Here is a 21,061-nt window from a genome sequence, read left to right on the forward strand (position 1 = left end):
GGCGAATAGATATAGCCCTTATTCTAGTGGCTATAGAGTGGACGAGTCCCGGTATTTTCATATTTTTTACACGAGTCGTCTGGAAAACACAAATCACCTCAACCCGATCACCCCCCCCCCCGACGAAGCCTTTTTTCCCCCTCATAAAATAAAAGAAATAACGATTTTTAAAATATAAATAACTTTTATAAATACGGATGTCTCGAAGAGACAGAAATTTATATAGGATTTTTTTCACGGATAAATTTTTTTTCGAATCATTGAAGTGGAGGAGTGTGACACCATTCAGAAGAAATATAATATTTCTCCTCTATGAGTGACACAGCAATTTATTCATTATTTCATTTCTATCATATATTTGCGGTAAACTAGCCAGATAGTCAAAAACTCTGTATAATTAAAACAGAAGTGGGTTTGCAATTTCTCCTCCTTGGCGACGAAAAATACTTTATTCCCATGCGTTTCACCAATCTGGCATTTTTCATATAGAAGGCAACCCTGCAGTAGCATGTGCTGTTGGTGACAGGAGCGTGTTTTTTTTCTCTCCTCCAAGTAGGTGTGTTGTTTTTTTATCCTTCTATATGAGATACTAAAAATTTTAAATGATATTTTTTCTCCTTATCGTGGATAATCCTTATATTTCAACCAGGGGAACGGGTGCAGTGTAATCCAGACCGCCAAATTAGTGACATGTTTACGAGTCATGTTTATTGGAGAAATTGATTATAATCTTGTTGTTATTGGATGCGCTTTGTTTACCATATTCACGTGTATTGAAATCGTGAAACTGGTCTTGTTAAATGTGTAATCGCGGTCCTCCCCTTCTCCCACAAGAAACCTGGGAATCCGGGGGGAGGAGCCCTCAAGAATGTGGAGCATACCTACAGCATTTGAAATAAATGCTGTATGATAAAAATCTATGGGCTTTATTTAAGTAATTAAAGTGGTTTTTTTTGTGAGTTTAAACATTAACCAATGCTTGTAAATATTTGATTTGTCTGTTCTTGGAGTTGTATAGGGTGTATTTAACTTAATTAATTTCAATTTATTTTTAATATTAAGGTAAGATATAATAGATGCAATATGAGAGTCAATGATAAGGAATTGGTGGCTTGTTCCTTAGAACCTGGCGATAAGGAAGGACGACTAAGCTACAAAGCACCTGGATTTCGTGAATGTAAGTGGTTGCGTAAATACTAGTATATATTTTGTGCTAAGGGCATAATGGGGTGGGGGGACTTGGGGGGTCTGGTCCCCCAAGTAATGTGAGAAAATGACCGAAAAAAGAGAAAAAGATGGCAGAATCTATTGTTCTATCACTTTGGTCCCCCGAACAAAATTTCTGGCTACGCCCCTGTTTTGTGCTGTCACTTTTCAATTGGTTTCTTTATGTGTGATAGGAATGTTGTAAAGTGCTTCGACTCCCTTTCTTAATGGGTTTTGTTTAAGGCTGAGAATACATACATGGTGTCGTGCTTTCTTTGTACAGCAGCTGACATATACAGAAGTGACATCACAAGGATTGTCATGTTGGTACAGGTGTTTTATTAAATCAAAGTATGCTGTGCATTTATTCAGTGTACGGCAGTTGTTAGCTTGCATCTTTTAAAGATGGAGTACCATTGCATATTTATTCTGTGTGCAGCCGCTAAGGGCTTGTCTTATCTTTTAAGTATGTTTATTCTGTGTACAGCTTATATACACAGCTATGTGCCAGCACTGAGTGTACCACATATATTTTAAACCCCACTTTTCTGCAGGCTTATGTGGGATCAGCGCCAACTTGAAAATGGTTAACTGTATAATACATAGTTCCAAAGAAAACCACTCTGAAGGAAATTAGATGCAAGATAGTCAAAAAACGTAGATGAAAGAGAAAAAAAATAAACTTTCACCAGCTAGATTTAAACCAGCGATGTTTGCCGTGCTGATCCCGCTGATCTGAGCTAATTTTGGTTGCTGGTAGTATTGGTAGTAAACCATTGTATATTGTACTTTTCAAAAGATCACCAACGAATAAGGCAAATACCAGGATCATCCTGGTCTTTTTTGGTGATTTTTTGAGTATTAGGCAAACTCATCTACTCTTCCATTCATTGTATATCGACTGTGGCAGTTGCATGCATTTGTCTTACGTCGCTTACATATATAGTCTTCTGCAGCACACGGAATAAACTTATGACACAGTGTAGGCTACATATCCATAACATTTGTTAAAGGCCCTCTTCATCTTCATACTGAGATACTCTCTGATTAAGATTGATCTTGAGTAGTCTAAAGACCAAGAGACTGGTCAACTGAATGATTCGAATTGCCAATTCTCCCTCATACAGCGTTACTAAAGCAGTTCAACATACAAGATACTGAGCCAAAATGCACATTTTTTTTTATTTCCTTACCTCCACATGATCACAAGAATGCATGCCAATACCATGTAGTGAGGAAATAGATGAGACATTTATTAAAAACAGCCAACCAACTAAAAACCTAATGTTCAGATTATGCGTGAACAGAGTGTGCCACCTATATGTGAAAAGGCACACTACAAATATAGAGAAATGCATCTGAGTGGTGATATTGTAGTAGCAAGGAGGCAAGCATGCAAAGTCACACTGGTTGCCTTGGGTAGGGACGGCATAGAAATAAATGTTACTGGAGACAGAGTTTTCTGATATCTATAGGCTCAATTACATTTAACAACTTTACTACTTATTCTCGGTGAGAAAAGTAGCTGGCAAGCAAACTAGTTCAATACTTTTGGGCATACCACTTTAGGGATTAAACAAGAAAACACCCTAAATTTAGACTAACATGGTTCTTTGATCCACTTTTTTTGAAAAGCTATAATTTTTAAGTAAATCTGTGTGAAAAGTTATGTTATGATCTTCTGATGTAAACAGGCAACTGTGAATTTAAAGAGGGTCATTTCATGTCACAAAATATGCGCGATATTAATTGTTGGTACGTCTTGATGTCATTGCAGACTATAAAGAAAGGTGGTTCAAACTAAAAGGAAATATGCTTTTTTATTTTCGTTTGAATGAGCACGGAGCTGTTTATGAAAGTGAGGTAAGAATATTTCTTCATTTTGCTCATCAGTGTTTAAAAATAAACAACATAAAGTTAAAGTCACATTCAATTGTGACATAAATCACTGTTTACTTATGACTTCGTGTACATATAAATATCTGCTAAAATGCATGAAAATACAGTAGAACCCCATTGTAACAGACTAGTAGAGGCTATGAAGGTTGTCTCTTTCAATGTCCGGTTTATAAAAAAAAATAATTCTTATGGGGGTAATGCAACAGTGTACAATGTACATTAATGAAAGTATGATAATTAGCTACAAAAAGTGTTCATTATATATGACATTAAAAGCATCCTTTCAACATAGGTTAAATTGAAAAAAGCTGTGCACTGATATTCCTATTAACTGGATTAATCTTTAGAACAAAAAAGTCCTAGTTTGTGTTCATTCCCCTTTTTTATGTTTCTATCCTGCAGTAGACTTACGTAATGGCATGATTTATAGGTAGGTTAATAGAAACTGATAGGTGTACTCTCGCAAGCTGTAACTGGCAAATACTGAACAAAACGGAACTGATTGGAGATGGTAGCATTGAGCAGCAATTCGTGGAATTCCAGATAATGAGCCACTTGGCTGGCGAGCAGTACTTTTTGAAATTTATTACAATTTGCCTCATAAACTGAAAGTGAAAGATAAAATTTTACCACCTTCCGAAATTTTAACAAACTTATAGCTGATAATATTATGTGGAACGTTATTTAAAATGATTTTGATTTCCCATTTTTTGTTTTCTTTTTTAGCCTGTTGGTGCATTAGTTATCGAGCAGTGCAGAGTGCAAGAAGAGATATACACAGAACTGCCTTTTGCCTTCTCCATAAGTATAGTTTCATTTTTATCATTGATGCTTTACATTAATGATTCCGTCCAACAATGTTTCTGAAATTGTAATGTAATTAGAAATGTATCCTGTTGGAGTGACTTTTTTCACTTGTAGTACAGGGATAGGCTGAGATAAACATGAAAGGCTAGGGGAAGAGCATCATGGTGATGCTAATTCATATATATTAGATCAGTCGGCTCCGTCATTGACACTGGGGATTAATGCCCCCCTCCTTTATCTTAACCCATGAGTGCAGGCCTATTTCTGTGTTCAAGCATTTTATACACTTAACGCTCATTTTTACGAACTCATACAAACTTCAACTGTTTTTAAAATCAAAAGTTTGTAAAATACAAAGATTTTTTTAAAAGAATGGAATATTGTTTAGGACCAGAGGACTAAATATGTAGGACTAAAAATATGTAGTTTCCTAACCAACTGTGTGTACCAGTGAATGCTAATACAGTCGATGCTGCCTTTTAAAATCATGAATTAATGTAATTTGGGTATTGTTATCACTTGCAAAGCATGAAACAAACCTGTATCAACACTTAAGAAAAACTTTGTTTTATAGTTATCAGGATTCATATTTATAGGGATTCAGGATTCATAATTATAGTTATCAGGTTTATATTATTATTTTTTCTTCCAAGATTTTCAACAAATCTATTGTTACAGCTTTTTTAATTAGAGATGGCCCTAACTGAAAAAGCAACTGATATCCAGGGCTTATTCAATAATAATAATTACAGATAATAACAAAACTCGAATATAGAATACAAACTTGAATATAGAATTCCTGCCAACTTATTCCTCCTACTCTCTACTTTCTCTCATCTGTCTTTCCAACTAATGAACATTCTCTCCTACTACTGTTCGAATCATTCTCAAAACCATCGCTCATTCTTTGAGTGCTCAATCTCTGGATATATCTTCCTTTTCAGCAGCGGCTCTCAATAAATTCTTACACTCACGTTGTGGCTGAATCAGGAAAGAGATGGGTCTGGGAAAGGGGAATCTCAGGTTGGGGGGGGGGGGATCCCATTTCGGAACAGTATGATGAAAAAAATGTCTGGAATGCAACAGAGCATGATTGACATTTTGTAACCAGTTCTGTATAAAAAAAAATGCAGCTGTCTTGTTTTTCACACTAATGGGACATTCAAAGCATATTTGCTTCTGGGTTTCTTTTGAATATTATCAAAAACCTGAGTCAATTCGACCATATTTAAGCGGTGTGCGCTGTATCTAGATTTGCACAATCATTGGGACTTGTGTTTCATTCGTTTGAAGACATTAAAATATTAGAAGAAACTATATTTGCTGTTTCAAACAGTTTAAAATGCTACTTTTTCAGAATGTTAGTTGTTTCTCTGAAAGGTATTTCCTGTGGCCTTTCTCTCTCAAATCTAATAGTATGAAGGGGTATCCAAAAATAATTGGAATCACAGTACAGCAAGCGGAGCATCTGTAGTACGAGGTTCTCCCACTAGGTAAAATGTAAAGCCCCCCGAGCCAATGTGCCAAGTAGCATTGCCTGGGAAGGTTGTGTTTGGCATCTGTGAATTTTTTTCATGGAAGCTGTTCCTCTCACGGCGATAAACCTGAGTTGTGCTTGTTTTGAAAGAAAGAAAGACTGTTCCTCGTTTTTGGTCATGACTTTTGTGAACAGTGCGGGGCTGTGAAGTTTTGATTCCTGCTCAGAAAAAACCTCAGAAACTGTTGGGATGTTAGAAGCAGCTTATGGGGATGATGCTATGGGTAAAACTCAAGTGTGGGGATGGTTTCTTCGTTTCATAGAAGGTGGTGAAATGTCGACTGACAACTAAGCTATTTGCTAAGAAGATTGCACAACAGTGTGCACAGAAAAGACCTGATTTGTGAGAGATGGCGACTAGTTTTTTTGCATCATGATAATGCTCTGTTCCGTACATCCTTCACAGTATGGCAATCGTTTTAAAAAGAAACAGTCTGACTCCAGTTCCCCTACCTGGCCTATTCACCTGATTTGGCTCAGTGTGACTTTTTTTCATTTCTATGGATGAAGAGAGACCTGAAATAAAAGTGTTTTGTTTCCATGGACAATGTGAAAACAAAAATGAGAGAGGTGCTGTATGACATCACAACAGATGAATTTGAAATATGTTTTGAACAGTAGAAGAAAAGGTTTGACAAGGGTAGGCTATTAGCTCTGAGTCTCAAGACATTGAAGAATTTCTGTGAAAAAAATTGAGTAAACAAATTGTAGAAAAGAAATTCTAGTTACTTTTGGGTACCCCCCCCCCCCGTATGCCCCCCTGAATGTAGATGCTATGTACTGCCCCGTCCACAAAATAATATTCAGAAATGTATTATATAAAAGTGATATCACTGAAGTAGCTACCGGAACATTTCATATTGGCTTCTTTAGCTTGAAAATAATTATTTTTATTTATCGCAGCTTTTTCTGGAGAGTTTGACAAGAAACATTATCTTGGTTGTCGGACACAAAAGCAGTGTGACGAATGGGTAAAAGCCTTGCAAGAGTGCAGGTAAAAGCATAGTATTCCTAATTTTGATGAATTCACCTCTTTTATTGTGTTTCAAATATGTTTTATGAGTGAAAGATTATATAAGATGCATTACTTTGCGGAACCTTTATCTTGAAAAGAAAAGAGCATTCAGAGAGTATAAAAGTGGACGAGGTGACCTATCATTGTTTACTGATAAAAGAAGACTGTTGAAGAAAGCGATAAGGGATAGTAAAAAGGAAGTTGAATCTAGGTTGGCAGATAACATTGGCTCTGACCCAAAATCATTTTTTCGATACGTCAATAATGGATGTAAGGGGACAGTTGGCCCCCTCTCGATAGGAGGCTCAAAAGTAGAGAGCAATGTAGGCATGTGTAGTGCTTTCAATGACTTTTTCGCGTCGGTTTTTAATGGAGATAATGATATTCGATATACGGGTGTTGCATGGGGTAATAAAACGCTCAACGATATTCAAGTGGAAGACGTGGAGGTCCTAAATCTTCTAAGAAATGTATGTGCAAGCAAAGCACCAGGACCAGATGATATCTATCCCAGGGTTCTCAGGGAAGGTGCTAATGAATTGTTGGGGCCAGTCGCACAGATATACAGGAGTAGTGTTGCTGAGGGTATTGTCCCGAGAGATTGGAAACTGGCTAACGTTGTTCCGATATTTAAGAAGGGTAGTAGAGAAGTGGTGTCTAATTATCGACCAGTGAGTTTGACGAGCTCCCTCTCGAAAATTTTGGAAATTATCATCAAAAGGCAGTTTGTGAAGTGGATAGACGAGAATAATGTATTGTCGGATAATCAGCATGGGTTCAGGAAGGGGAAGTCATGTGTAACTAACCTCCTTTGCTTCTATGATTACGTGACTAAGGCTTTGGGTAAGAGCAAAAATGTCGACGTTGTTTACCTTGATTTCCAGAAGGCATTCGATCGGGTCCAACATGGCAAACTCTTGAAGCGTTTACACGAGATTGGAATAGGGGGCAACTTGCTGAATTGGATAGAATCGTGGTTAAGAGATAGGTCGCAATGAGTTATGGTGAACGGGGAATTCTCTGGTTGGACAGACGTCACAAGTGGAGTTCCTCAGGGAAGTGTCCTTGGCCCCATACTTTTTTCACTTTTTATCGACAAACTCGATCAGGGTATCGATGGAATTACTAGCAAATTCGCAGATGATGTGAAGCTAATGGGGGTAATCGGAAATGAAAGCGATAGGGAGTTGCTCCAGACCAACTTAAACAAGATTGCAGCATGGGCAAATGAATGGAGCATGACGTTTAGCGTAGATAAGTGCATGGTCGCTCATTTTGGTTCGAACAACCCATGGTTCTCTTACGAGTTGAATGGTGTCACTATCCCGGATGCAACTAGAGTCACCGATTTGGGAATTCTCATTGACGAACGACTTAGGTTTTCTGAACATTGTTCAGCGGTTGTCAAAAAAGCGAATAGAATGCTTGGTCTCATTTTCAAAAAGGTCTCTTCGCGTTCTCCTAAAGTCATTCTTCCGCTTTTTCGAGGCTTAGTTCGTCCTGGACTGGAGTATGCTGTAAGGTTTTGGAGACCATACCTACAGAGGGACATAGACTTGGTTGAAGGGGTGCAGAGAAGAGCTACGCGTGTCCTTATTGGCACACAGGGCTTGAGTTATGAAGAGAGACTTCATTTTTTGAATATGTTTACATTGGATGAACGCAGTTGTCGAGGAGATATGATCGAAGTGTTCAAAATTTTCAATGGGATGGATAGGATGGACCATGAACTTTTAGTACACCGCCAATCGACTGCTTTTACAAGGGGACACCAGTATCGATTGGTGAGGGACAATGCAAGGTTATGGTGTCGCAGGGAATTTTTCTCCAATAGGATTGTTAATAAATGGAATAGCTTACCCCCGGAGGTAGTAAATTGTAACACAATTGACACGTTTAAAAAGAAATACGATAAACATGTTGGGGTAAATCGAGAAGCTATCCATTCTTAGAATAAGACAACCATAAGTATTCTTTATGGGCATTGTATAATATTTTATCATGTATATATATTGTTTGTAATTTGTGTTAATTGCATTTTTAATTGGGTTGCTGTATTTTTGAAACATATGACAACCATATTTTTATGGGCATCTTTTTATCAGCCACCTCGTTGGGCATTTTGCCTGTTGTGACGTTGTATTTGTATTTGTATTTATTAAAGAGAAACAGTTTCACTCTCCCCTGTTCATATAAAGTATGAAAGACTACCATTACTAAATCACACATACACCTCGTCCATACTCTGCAGAACTTCTAATGAATTAGTACATGCTGGAATGTGCACGTGTGTGTGGTGAACCTAATGTAAAGTTTGTTTCCGTGCAATGCTCATTAGTGTAGTGCTGTCATCTATTTTTTGAACTGTGAGTGAAATGTAATGATTAAGAGCACAAAAGATTGGATACTATCCAGAAATGAAAATGAATTTTGGAAAGAAAACTTGCATGCCTCTGCAGGAAATCGAACCACCATCTCTAGGGCTCACTGGCACATATCGAATATAGTGGTGTTCCTCTCAGAGATACGTGAATTTTCTTTCCAAAATCCATGTTTATCTTTGGATAGTATCCAGTCTTTCTTACTTTGTGTGATCCATTAGCCAGTGAAAAACATGAAATTTGTAAAATTTCAATTTTTTGATGTGATTTTCATCTGAGTGATGGTTGAGCTTTTGCAAATCGTGGTGAAATGTGCTGCTGTCAACCGTAGAGAATGAAAATTTGAGTGGTTTTTGCGAGATACAAAATCTTGTATAAAAACAGAGGTTAATAAATAGGGAGATTTTTGTAAAGGAAGCAGAGGTTCTCACAAATGAAAACAAAACTAAGAATTTTTTCCTCTGCTCATGTAAGTGGAATAATAACTAAAATTGGCATTGAGCTCATTATACAGGGGTGTATATTCATTCAACTCGCAAGTCATCTTTCTAATTCTACTGTAGGTAGGCAGAATCAGCACAAACATTTTTGGCAAATTTCATCTTTTCCTTGCCAAAATAAAACATTCTGATGTGATTAGGTGCGATAGGGACATTTAGAGCTGGATGTGGTGATGAGTAAACCAAGTGCCTCACGTAGTGTGTTGGATGCCAAAGACAGCAGGAGAGTGAAACTCTACCGTATTATTATACAGGTTGCCCTGTAAGTCCTAATTTGAGTTTTATCTCACCAACCATTCGTCGTAGAGGTATGGTTCCAATTAAAAAAATGCTCAAAATGTATTCATTAATCACCCTGTACCAGTTTTGAGAGTAAAAATACAGTGTGTCACAGAATTAAAAATCTAAATACTTATATAGACACCCTGTTGATTTGAAAGCTGTTGCCCTATCGCTCCTGAGGCAAACAAAAAATTCATGTTTCGACATGCAGAAATTGCTGAGATATAATTAAGATTAAATAACAGAAAAGTTAGGAAAGAACAGCATAAATAAGGGGAAAGAAGCATTATCCATTAGTTTATGCTGTTCTTTCCCATCTCTTCTCTGATTTTTGAATTAAAATACCTCAGTGAATAGTGAACTTAAAATTGTGAAGTTTTTTAGTTGGCCTCATGAGAGACAGTACACCAACTTTCTAATCAGGTCATTTAGGACAGGGTGTTCATACATAAATTCGTTTTTTTTACACATATTTTTAATCTCAAAGCTGGTACAGGTTGATTTGTGAACATATTTTGAGAATTTCTTAAATTGAAACTTTTTCTCTATGATGAACATTGATGAAATAAAGGCCAAATTAGGACTTGCAGGACACCCCGCATGAAAGTGTGGAATATGTGTAGATATCATCCATCTTTCTTCATTTTGTTTTTTATAATTTGAATTTTTTATGAAATAGTTGATTCATTCCAGCTACGAATTCATGAGGTCCAAACTTCAAAGTTTACGAGAGAGTATTATCGAGCTCACTGGAAAGGTAAGTTAAATTAGTAAAATAATAGTCAACACTTGTTATAACGACCATGCATTATTGCAACCTTTCTATTATAATGACCGGTAGTGGGTGGGAGATAAGTCACAAATGTTTTCCTATTCTTCCAATATTACGACCTGCAAAGACCATTCAGTCCAATACAATGTCCAAACTCAACTCTGTTGGCCCTTTTTTGCAAAGAAATGAATGGAATTTGTCCTTAACCCTCAGAATGCTTCTTTTATCCAAGAATGATCAGCGTAGTAGCCTGCTCAATCATCCTGTAATGCCGTGAATTTTTTTTTCCTTTTTAACATGAAGTTCTTAGAATAACATATAGATGGCGTATGCATATACTTTCAAGTTTTTCTTTTTTTAAATTATTTACAGGTGCACATAAAAGCATTAATCGATGAAGGCACTATTTTTTTTGTTTCCATCTCGTACTGCATCCATTTTAGATGGGTTTCACTGTATTTGCAATATGAGTTTGAATGCCCTCTGTCTTTCACAAAAGACAACTGATAAAATAATTTTTTTACACTGTTGCTTTCAGAGAAACATTTCTCTGACTATTCCCGCAGCCTAGGGGTTAAGTGTGCTTAACCTTGGATGTTGGAGAATTCTAAGATTGTGGGCAGAGACAGTATAAGATGTAGATGTCTGATACCCCCCTCCCCACCAAAGTAGAATGTTTTGCATTTTTCTGCAGCAAGCGCTCAGCTGCCTGAAAATTTTCCTGCAGCAAAAATTTCTATACTCGTGTTTTCTACATGGAAGAGTTTTTTCCTTTTTCTTTTGTTCCTTTTTTCGAAATCATTCGGCTACCTATGTCACAATTTTTGGTACATTCTGACTTGGGGGTTCTGATAAATACCAGTGTGTGAACTTTTGCATGATTAACTACTCCCTTTCTTGAGGTCAGGATTTCTCAGAATCCAGATTGAGGGAAAAGGTCTGACCATAACCCTAGGACATTTTCAATTGGCATTCATAATGAATTGCTTTTCTTTGATAAAAGAAGAATACACAGTCAAAAGCAGACATGTTTTCATGTTGGAAATCAGTGGTTTCTTGTTTACATTCATTAAATAGGACTGTCAAAAGCCCAATGCCGGCCAATTATGAAATACTCTTAAAAAGCTATGTTTTTTCAAACTTTCAATATTAATGACCATTTTCTGTGGAATAATGGTCATTGTAACGAACATAGGCTGCATTACTATGAACTGTATTTCAGGAATAAGTAGTGTTGGAAAACAAATATACTCGTGGGCTTAATGTAAGCTCCAGCTGATCTGGTGTATTTTTCAAAATAAATGTCCACTCTGATGTAATTACTTTTTTCTTGCAAGTCTATTTGTTTATTAACGTTCACCTTTACTGCATCCTCTTCCTTGTATCTGCCCATGCCTGTAACATGCTACTACATTCAAAAAGTTCTGAAACTCATTTTATTAGGGAAGAATGAACACACATAGAACCTGTTTATTTCTCTCGAAGTAACCATGTTGTTCCATTATGCATCTTTGTCATTGTTCATACAAAGATGTAAATGCGGATTGACACCGACAGTGGATCTCAATGGTCGGATATGTTGAGGGGTGCAGATTTCCAAAAATATACTGCAAGCTATCGGTGAAGATATGTAGTCAAGTACATATATTTACAATAAGTAAAGCATTGCACTGCATTGAAAACTTAAACCATAATTTAGAATTTCATTTCTTTTGTGATAGATTAACTAGATTACTCCGTTTCCAACAAAATTACTTATCACAAAATTATTAAAAGATGCAATATATTTAAAAGATAGAAGGTAGCAAGATTAATTTGTGTTAATTGCATTTTTAATTGGGTTGCTGTATTTTTGAAACATATGACATCCATATTTTTATGGGCATCTTTTTATCAGCCACCTCGTTGGGCATTTTGCCTGTTGTGGCGTTGTATTTGTATTTGTATAAGAGTATCCGGAGCGCATTTCTAGCGCGGCCAAAGCGAACGTAATAACCTGTGCAAACTTTCTCTCATATTTCTACTACTAAAGGGTATCTCTTATGGCGCATGATGGAAAACACCAAAAGAGGAAAGAAGAGTACAGAGCTCTCCATGGAAAGCATCGCCATATGACCCTATTTTATGGGGGTTTTTTTTTATCAATTCTTCCGAAAATATTTTTTTCTAATTTATCAAATGAAAAGAAATTCAACGGTATTAAGTTGGCATCAAATTCATTTGAAGAATTAAATTAATGACTTGTAATTTTCAAGGGATGTGCCTCATTCACAAGCCTCCTCTGGGAAATGATTATGATTCTCGGGTTCCATAGAAGTACAGAAAGCAGCGACTAAGGCACTGGAGAATGTGAAAAAAAGGCTTGAAATCCAAATTTACACCTTGGTATTAACAAATGACAAAAATGCATAATTGCACAGGGTAGTTACTTCGAAGGGAACTGTCAATAAACAGATTCTATCTGTGATTCATTCTTTCATAACAATAAGTTTCGGAACTTTTGAACATAGTAGTATACACATGATTGCATATTTGCTTTGTAAATAGTAACATTCACTGTTCTTTTACACTGTTGCCACCTGTGTGAGGGCCCTATCACTTATTCAAAAGAGAGGTAACTATATACATCACACTCACTTTGTTTACTACTCAGCTTATTATGCATGTTATAATAAGGAAAGAAATAGTATCTCTGCTGTATATTGATAGTGTACTTGCCCAGATTGCAAAAGGATCACTGTTTGATTTTTGCCAGAGACAAAAACTTTTCTTTCAAAGGTTTGCCTTGGCATTAACCCATCAGCTGCCATGATCTCCATTTGGGGATTTTGAAATTTTACATGCTTTACATTTACAACTTTTGTACATATATATAATTTATCCAGCCAAAAATTTCAAAAAAGAAATTTGGCAGTTAATGGGTTAATATCCAGAACTTCTCTGTTTGGTATGTTGTCTGCGTAGAACATCTCTTTAAAACCTTGTATGTATTAGCATGCGGCTCATGCTATGAAAGCAGAAAGCATTTACAATTGGTTGTTTACTAATTTGTACTGTGTTGTGAATGTGATTCTTGAGCTGTTTGAAATGGACTCACCTGGAATCAGCTTTTTCAACGAACAAAAAGTAAGTTTGTGTACCCACAAATGGATCAGAACTGCTGCAGGGATTTGTATGTTGCAAGATCAGCGCGCTAATGAATGCGGTGCCTTTACATTTTTTTTTTCTGTTACAGGATCCAATGTCTACATTTTCATCAAGTATGCTTCAACCACCAGTAGAAGAGACCGATTCGGATATATTTTTTAGCCGCGTACATCCAGTCTCCAGAGAAAGCAATGGTAAGCTTCCTAAGAAATTTATACCTTTTTTTTTAACGGTTAAATAATTTCAAATAGCTTTATTTTTTCACCAGTGTTCCATGGACTCAAACTCAATACAAAGCTGAATTTGTAGAAGACTCAAAAAAATTTTTCGACTTATTTCAAACAAAAAAACATACTTTTTGTTTTTGTTTCTAACACTGTCTTATGTTTTGTATTATAGGGAATGAAGAAGAAGCGTCACTAATTTGAAAGAAAAAAAGTCAATCATGTCGGAATGTTGGAGATTTTGCCTTAACAAGAAAAACTTGTTGTATTTTGTATGGTTTTTTTCCTTATTTTAGTATTCATGTAATTTAAGAAACATTCAAGTATTTTTATACATATGCCCTAATTCCTAAAACAAAATTTTTATGACTATTTCTGGTATTTTCTGTGCTTTATTGATGTTAGTCTATTTCTCGATATACATTGTTGAAAGTTCTTCTGACAGTCGATTACTTAATGCAAATGTAGACAAACATATTCATGAATATTTTTACTGTAGACAATCGTGATTAATTAATTTTTATGAATTCCCCCTTAAATTGTGCCTTAAATATTTCTTTTAACCTTTTGCGTTCCTATGTGGAGGTGGAATCAACATCAAGAAAAACTGGTATTTCATTGTTATAAAAAAAAACTCTTATGAACACAGAAAGATCCCTGTGAATTTGGCTTTTTAGCAGAACTCATAAGATATACAATGCAATAGGTAGCATCCAGGGCCCTTCCTTATTGTGGAGGGAGGTAATATAAAGTATGATTGTACCAATGAAAGTGCCGAAAAAACCCTCAACTCCAAAGGGTTAAGAACCGCTGTAATTTTTTGCAGCAAAGCTGCAGGTTAAACCTTACATTTTTAACTCATGTAAATAACATCTAATGTTCTATCAATTTAATGTTATTACAGGAACATTAAAATGCAACACTTTGCATTGCACTGTATGTGTGTAGTTTTCTTCAAAGAAAGTGCACATGTATATGAGTAAATAATCATGAAAAAAAGCTTTATTTTGTGTTTTACAGAGAAAAGTAGGAAAAATAATTTTTGTAGGATTTCCCCCCCCCCTTTTGTGCTCCAATGTAAGCTTGTATGTGTTGCGAAAGGCTGTAATAGAGTGCCAGTGTAACATACTGTCAACTGAGAAGCGGCACCTGTCACTAAGTTCCATTCATCTGAGTTGGCGATCAGCTTATTTTTTTCATCACCTGTGGTCTGCCAAAACTTTTTTGACTGGAGCCTCTGCCTAACTGAACATGATGCTGCCACTATCTGTGCACAGTGTTCTCATTTTGGTGGTCATGGTGTCTGTGGTAATTCTGTCTCATTTGTATATTGTTAAAACTGCTGTCTACTTTCCAGGAAAGAAATCATAATCGATAGCAAGAAGAAATGCAAAAAAAAAAAAGTACAAAAGCTTTTACCCACCTTTCTATCCCTAAATTTGATGTCCCTTCTCAAGTGATTGGATGGTTGATGCAGCAAAGTTGAAAAGCATCATCAACTGCATCTTTCTCTCTACCTTACGTATCTTTGCAGTTTCAGATCAAAAGCATCACACTCCTTCAAAGTGTTGCATTTCACATTTTCTGGCAGTGTAATTTATATTAATGTTAGTATTAAGTTTTTTAATCAAAATTATGTTCATCGTGTACAAAGTCGTGGCATTTCAATAACTTTTTTTTTACTTCTTTCGTTTTTCTTAATGTGGCTTATTTACTGGGAATTACGGTAATTAAAAACAGTAGAATCTCGATAACCTGAGGTGAAGAAGGACAGAGACTACCTTGGATTATTTGAAAAACAATAGAAATCAACATTCAGAAGAGGGGATCTAGACCCCCCCCCCTAAAAAAACTTAAATTGCATTCATTTGAAGAATCAAACAAAATGAAATAAAGCTCATTCTTGGCAAAAAATAGAAAAAAAAGGAGTTTGAGAAAGAATTTTGAAAAATTCCAGCAGCCCTGACTATGTGGAATCTCAAACTTTTGGCACTTGAATTATCGAGACTCTACTGTAGAACTTTATAGTTTTAATGTGTAGTGCCTTATCATGATAACTTGAATTGTAGATACTTATACACACACACACAAAACACTCATGCAAAGTCTAGTCATCTGAGTCAAAAGACCTCCTTCCGTGTCACTCCATTAATGTCAGAGTTTAAAAACTGTTGTTGAATGATTTCTTTTAAACAATTTCCTTGGGAATAGATTTTATTACAATGTGCAAATATTGATAACAAAAGCGATTCAAAAGTGACAACATTCTGATTCTGAAAGGAATATTCTTGCGATAGAAATACCTTATTTCTTTTCAGTTTCGAAATACTGTAAATGATAAAGTATTTTAAAAACTCGTCCGAGATGCAGCTAAATAATTTCTTTGCAATTAGAAATTTTTAATAACTGCTAAATGACAATTTTAAATAATTTGATTTTAAATGTTGAGCACTTAGACCCAAATAGATCACCACGAGTGATCAAATTCCTCCTCTATTTGATGGCCAACCTCCCTTTGTGACAGTTTTCTTTAGAATAAACAATTGCTTACAAATACAGAAAAAAACAGAAAAAATTACCAATGAGGTAGGTGGCTGAAAAAAAGTTGCCCATGCAAAATATGGTTGTCAAATATATATCTAAACTATGTCAATAATACAGCAGCCTAGTAAGAGCAATAAGAAACCGATAACTATAATAAAATGTAAATATACTGCCCATAAAAAAACTATGGTTGTCTCATCTAACAATGGGCAGCTTCTCAATTTATCCAAATATGCTTATTGTATTTCCTTTTAAATGTGTCAATTGTGTCAGAATTTATAACCCCGGGGGGTAAGCTATTTCATTTATTAACAACCCTATTGGAGAAAAATTCCCTGTGACACCATAACCTCGCATTGTCCCTTACCAATCAATACTGGTGTCCTCTTGTAAAAGCAGTTGATTGACTGCATATTAATAATTCATGGTCCATCCAATGAATCCCATTGAAAATTTTCAAAACTTTGATCATATCTGCCAGACACCTGCGTTCATCCAATGTAAACATATTCAAAAAATCAAGTCTCTCCATAGCTTAAGCCCAGTGTGTCATCAAGAGCATGCGTGGTTCTTCTCTGCATCCTCTCGGCCAAGTCAATGTCCTTCTGTAACCATTAGGTCTCCGAAACGTAACGACATACTCCAATCCAGGACGAACTAAGCCATGGCAGATCAAATTTTTTGATAGAAATAGTGAAAAAAAATCACCTTCATATATATATTCTCTGGCGATCTTCATTGGACTGCCAGCTTGTCACAGCCACGTTTTTAAGGGAAAGTTGACATTTTTATTCTAAAATGAACAATCTCGAAAGGTTTTGCAAACTGTGCTGCCCCCCCCCCCCCTGAAATGAAACATTTTTTTCTTAATAAATGCTTGAGGAATTTTTGTTTTTTCCTGTATTACAAATCCTTAGAAAGCAATTCAGCAAGCTTATCTATTTACAAGTATGAAAAATTCAATATTAGAACCACCAGTTTGCACATATTACTATCGATAAAATAATGCTTCCAGAGATGTTTAAATAAAACATAAACCATGATAGTTCTGATTTGAGAAAAATTAAGTTTCTGATGGTCCTGATATAATTTACATTTTAATGCTTTAAATATTGAAAATTTGAAGGAAAAAAAATTGTTCAGAAATTTAGGTGCAGCTGTTTGTTTTCTTTGATCTACATTGTTGGATGATGTTACTTGAAATAAACCACAATTTCCTGTGTTATAATCCGCTAATTAAAATAATTGTCCAAATTTCTTAGTGCAGATTATAGACTGCTGCACATTATCTGTAGAGTTATTTTAAGAGGTTTGAAAAAAATTCATATTTTAAAAACATATTTTTCTATAGACAGCATATAGATGGAAGTTGAAGAATAAGAATTTTCCCAAAAAATAACTTGAAATCTTGAGCAAAGACGACTCCTATTTCTTATTATTGGTAGTAAAGTTTTTTTGCAAAGGAGCAAAATTTTTGTGTGCCGATTATACACAGGAAATTAAGGTATCGTATAGATTCAATATAATCTTCAAAAATGTGTATCAGTGCCCATTCCTTGTATTCCTGGTTTTTTATATCAGATATTATGTAAAAAAAATTACAATTTTTTACATAATATCATTACATAAAAATTGTAATTTTTTTTTACATCTGTGTTTTATTGCATGGAAGTGTGTTTTGTGAGTTGATGGTATTAAATATGTTTCTCATTTGTTTCTCATGGTGTCATAAATGTGTTGCTACTCGTTCAATTTTTAAAGAAAAAACAAACTATAGTAACATCTCGTTTTAAAGAATTTTTTATAACACTTGTGTGTCCAAGATGAGAGTAATGGGTCAATCAGAACAATGGGGCTTACCATTATCCGCTCAGGAAGGGGGGGGGGGTTCAGATGTGGCAGTGATTCTAGTAGTGCCAAGGGGTTATAGGAGTAGGGTCCAACAATTCAGGGCTGAAAGACATTTGCTCCTCACTTGGTGGTCACGTTCTTGAAGCTTCCCCATTTGTTGGGATTCACCTGAATATGGGGGGGGGGGTCTGGGAGGTTTACAATAGGCTTAGGTCAGGTTTTTTTACTCCCAGACCACATAGATGGGAATGCGGGTTAGTTAATAATACCAATAGTATAGGCGGGGAATATTACTCACCTCTGACTTAGACGGCTTCTGGATTGACACTAAATTACAGGGCAAATTAAAATATGTGTTAATAAATACTAGGCTTGGGTAAGAACAATGTTTTAGAAACTGATAGCTGTGTGGAGGGCCTGGATCTTGTAGCCATTACAGAATCTTTCTTACACATCTTTATATATATAAGGTGCGATAGGTAAGGGGGTGGAATGTGTTGATATACATGAAATCATGTGTGAAGGCTTGAAAGTGTAACATGCAGAGAAGTGAAAACAAAAGACATCGTAAACTGATTGTAGGGGTTTGTTACAATCCACCAAATAGGGATCCAAACTACATCGCCAAACTTCGTGATGAAATTTCCTACATGTGTAAGCATAAGAGAGTTGTCATACTAGGGGATTTCAGTTACCCGGGTATCGATTGGGGGGAAACTTTCAGCTAGAGATCAATGTGAAAGAGAGTTGTTGCTCGATACTTTTTGTATCAGAAGCAACTAGGGATACTGTTATTTTGGATTTATTTCTCACTAGTTCCGAGGATCTTGTTGAACATGTTTTCTCACAGTGATCATTGTATCATCAGTTTTCTTTGGGTAAGTTGATAACAAAAGACTCCTTGTTTTCAGAGAAAAGTTAGTGGAAGTTTTCAATGACCGGTTGGAATCAGTTGGGGTGGTAAGTCAATGGGAAGAATTTAGTACGAAGCTATCCTGTGTTTTTTGCACGGCGTCATACCCTTTTTTCTGAAAAAAGCATGTTTCTACATCGTGCCCCATATGGTTCATGGATAGCATGTGTAACCTTTATCTTGAAAATAAAAGAGCATTCAGAGAGAAAAAGGGCATTGAAGAAAGCAATATGGGGGACAAAAAAGGAAGTTGAATGTAGGTTGGTAGAAAACATTGGTCAAACAAAGTCAATAACGAGTGTAAGAGGGGAAGAGTTGCCCCCCCCCCGATAGGAGGGTGTGAGGTAGAGAGCAATGCAGGCATATGTAGTGCTTTCAATAACTTTTTGCGTCGGTTTTCAATAGAGAATATGATATTCAATGTACGGGTATTGCATTCAGTAATAAAATCCTCAATGATATTTAAGTGGAAGATGTGATGGTCCTAAATCTTCTAAAAAATGTATGTGCAAGCAAAGCACCAGGAGCAGATATCTGTCCTTAGGGAATGTGCTATTGAATCATTGAGGCCAGTCCGCACAGATTTACAGGAATAGTGTTGCTGAGGGTATTGTCCCATGGGATTGGAAGCTTGCTAATGTTGTTCTGATATTTAAAATGAGTAGTAGAGAGGTTGTGGCCAATTATTGTCCAGTGAGTTTGACAAGCTCCTTCTCAAAAATTTTGGAAATTATTATCAAGAGGCAATTGGTGAAGAGACTAGATGAGAATAATGCATTGTCGGATAATCAGCATGGGTTCAGGAAGTCATGTGTAACTGATTCCAGGGTTCCCAGCAAAATGTGATCGATCATTTCCCTGACCAAAAACGCATACACAGGGTTCCCACTCAAAAAATTAGAAAAAATAGGACAGGGGGTACCCCCCTAGAGAGAGAAGTCTACCAGAAATTCATTTTTTTTTTTTAATTTGTAAAAAAATGCAAAAAATAATTTATTTTTTCACACCACTATTTCAATATCCTAACGCAAAATGACAAATGACTTGGTAACAAAAACAGTTTTTGGACAAAACAGTGTACTCACAACCACAGGTAATTCTATCCTGTGTCTCCTCACAATATGCTACCTTCTTTTCAAGGAGTCGTCCAGTGTGCAAACTCTCTTCCTCAATGCACAGCAAATTATGAAGACATGCAAGTTTTTTTGAGAATGATGCTCCTTCAAAATCACAGTGCAAAATGTATAAGTCGCAAGGTCCAATGTAAATAAGTCCAGGTGAGTTGGATGGTTTTAATGTGTTGTCCATCTTTTTTAAATGGATTTGTTTACGTTTTACTGTTCAATGCCAATGTCATAATTTCCGATAAATAAAGCACTTTTATTTCTAGCTCCTTGCAGAGCTTTGTAAACATTGTTTATGTCTCTACATGTCCTGAAAATACAGAAGAAATTCTAATGCTATTGGGTAGCATCAGAGTCACAAAACCTAGAATCAGTGGTGTGAAAGAGCATTTTAAGGGTGTGAGATAAAAAAAATAAATAAAACAAAAAATACACGTTGACTGATTATTCAGGAAAATTAAAATCAGCTTCCCAATCCAGATCAATTTCAGGAAGTTTTTTTGTGGAAGCTGCGGCCTCCAACTTATCAGGTTCCAATCTTGCAATAAGTTTTCACATGAGATCTTGGAAAGAGCTTCAAACAAAAAAAGAGCAAAATGTTTGGAGCTTTGAAATCTTTTTAGGAATGACTTGCACTCTTGGGGGGGGGGGGGGCAGTCTTAAAAAAAACTCAACTTAAAAAAATCTCACACTTAATCGGGGTATCTTTTACTGCTAGACCAACAGAGGTAACTGGCTTACTTCAAAGAGACTTGTTGTTCTATATAAATTTCACATTGTCAAAAATGTCTATAGCTCTTTCCAAGCATTATATATTTTTCAACCCATCTCTTACTAAAAATATTCAGAAAACAACTCT

At 35.9% G+C, this 21,061-nt stretch overlaps 1 protein-coding gene across 4 annotated transcripts; it reads left to right on the forward strand.

Moving 5' to 3' along the window:
• The first annotated feature begins 432 nt into the window (after nt 1-432).
• On the forward strand, nt 433-18,030 carry LOC149081108 (pleckstrin homology domain-containing family J member 1-like). 4 transcript variants are annotated; one of them, XM_089237893.1, is made up of 8 exons: nt 433-556; nt 1,063-1,177; nt 2,984-3,069; nt 3,832-3,910; nt 6,353-6,443; nt 10,321-10,384; nt 13,635-13,740; nt 13,946-18,030. In XM_089237893.1, the coding sequence occupies exons 2-8, from the start codon at nt 1,084-1,086 to the stop codon at nt 13,972-13,974; spliced, it is 549 nt and encodes a 182-aa protein (XP_089094019.1). In that variant the 5' UTR covers nt 433-556; nt 1,063-1,083; the 3' UTR covers nt 13,975-18,030. The 4 variants fall into 4 exon arrangements, with proteins under 4 accessions (XP_089094019.1, XP_089094020.1, XP_089094022.1 ...); XM_089237894.1 differs by having other exon boundaries at nt 484-552; nt 13,946-14,140; XM_089237895.1 differs by having other exon boundaries at nt 546-934; nt 13,946-15,161.
• Nucleotides 18,031-21,061: the final 3,031 nt, after the last annotated feature.

This window comes from Pholcus phalangioides, unplaced genomic scaffold (genome assembly GCF_987345545.1).
Source record: "Pholcus phalangioides strain wild (caught in Gottingen) unplaced genomic scaffold, Ppha-v1.0 ptg000010l_1, whole genome shotgun sequence".
Taxonomy (NCBI): domain Eukaryota; kingdom Metazoa; phylum Arthropoda; class Arachnida; order Araneae; family Pholcidae; genus Pholcus; species Pholcus phalangioides.

What these genes read in the sequence shown, in the direction of transcription:
- LOC149081108 (XM_089237893.1), top strand. Translation starts at nt 1,084, where the DNA reads ATGAGAGTCAATGATAAGGAATTGGTGGCTTGTTCCTTAGAACCTGGC. An exon ending in AAAGCCTTGCAAGAGTGCAG is followed by an intron (nt 6,444 to 10,320) that starts GTAAAAGCATAG and finishes GATTCATTCCAG; the next exon opens with CTACGAATTCATGAGGTCCA. An exon ending in AGTCTCCAGAGAAAGCAATG is followed by an intron (nt 13,741 to 13,945) that starts GTAAGCTTCCTA and finishes TTTGTATTATAG; the next exon opens with GGAATGAAGAAGAAGCGTCA.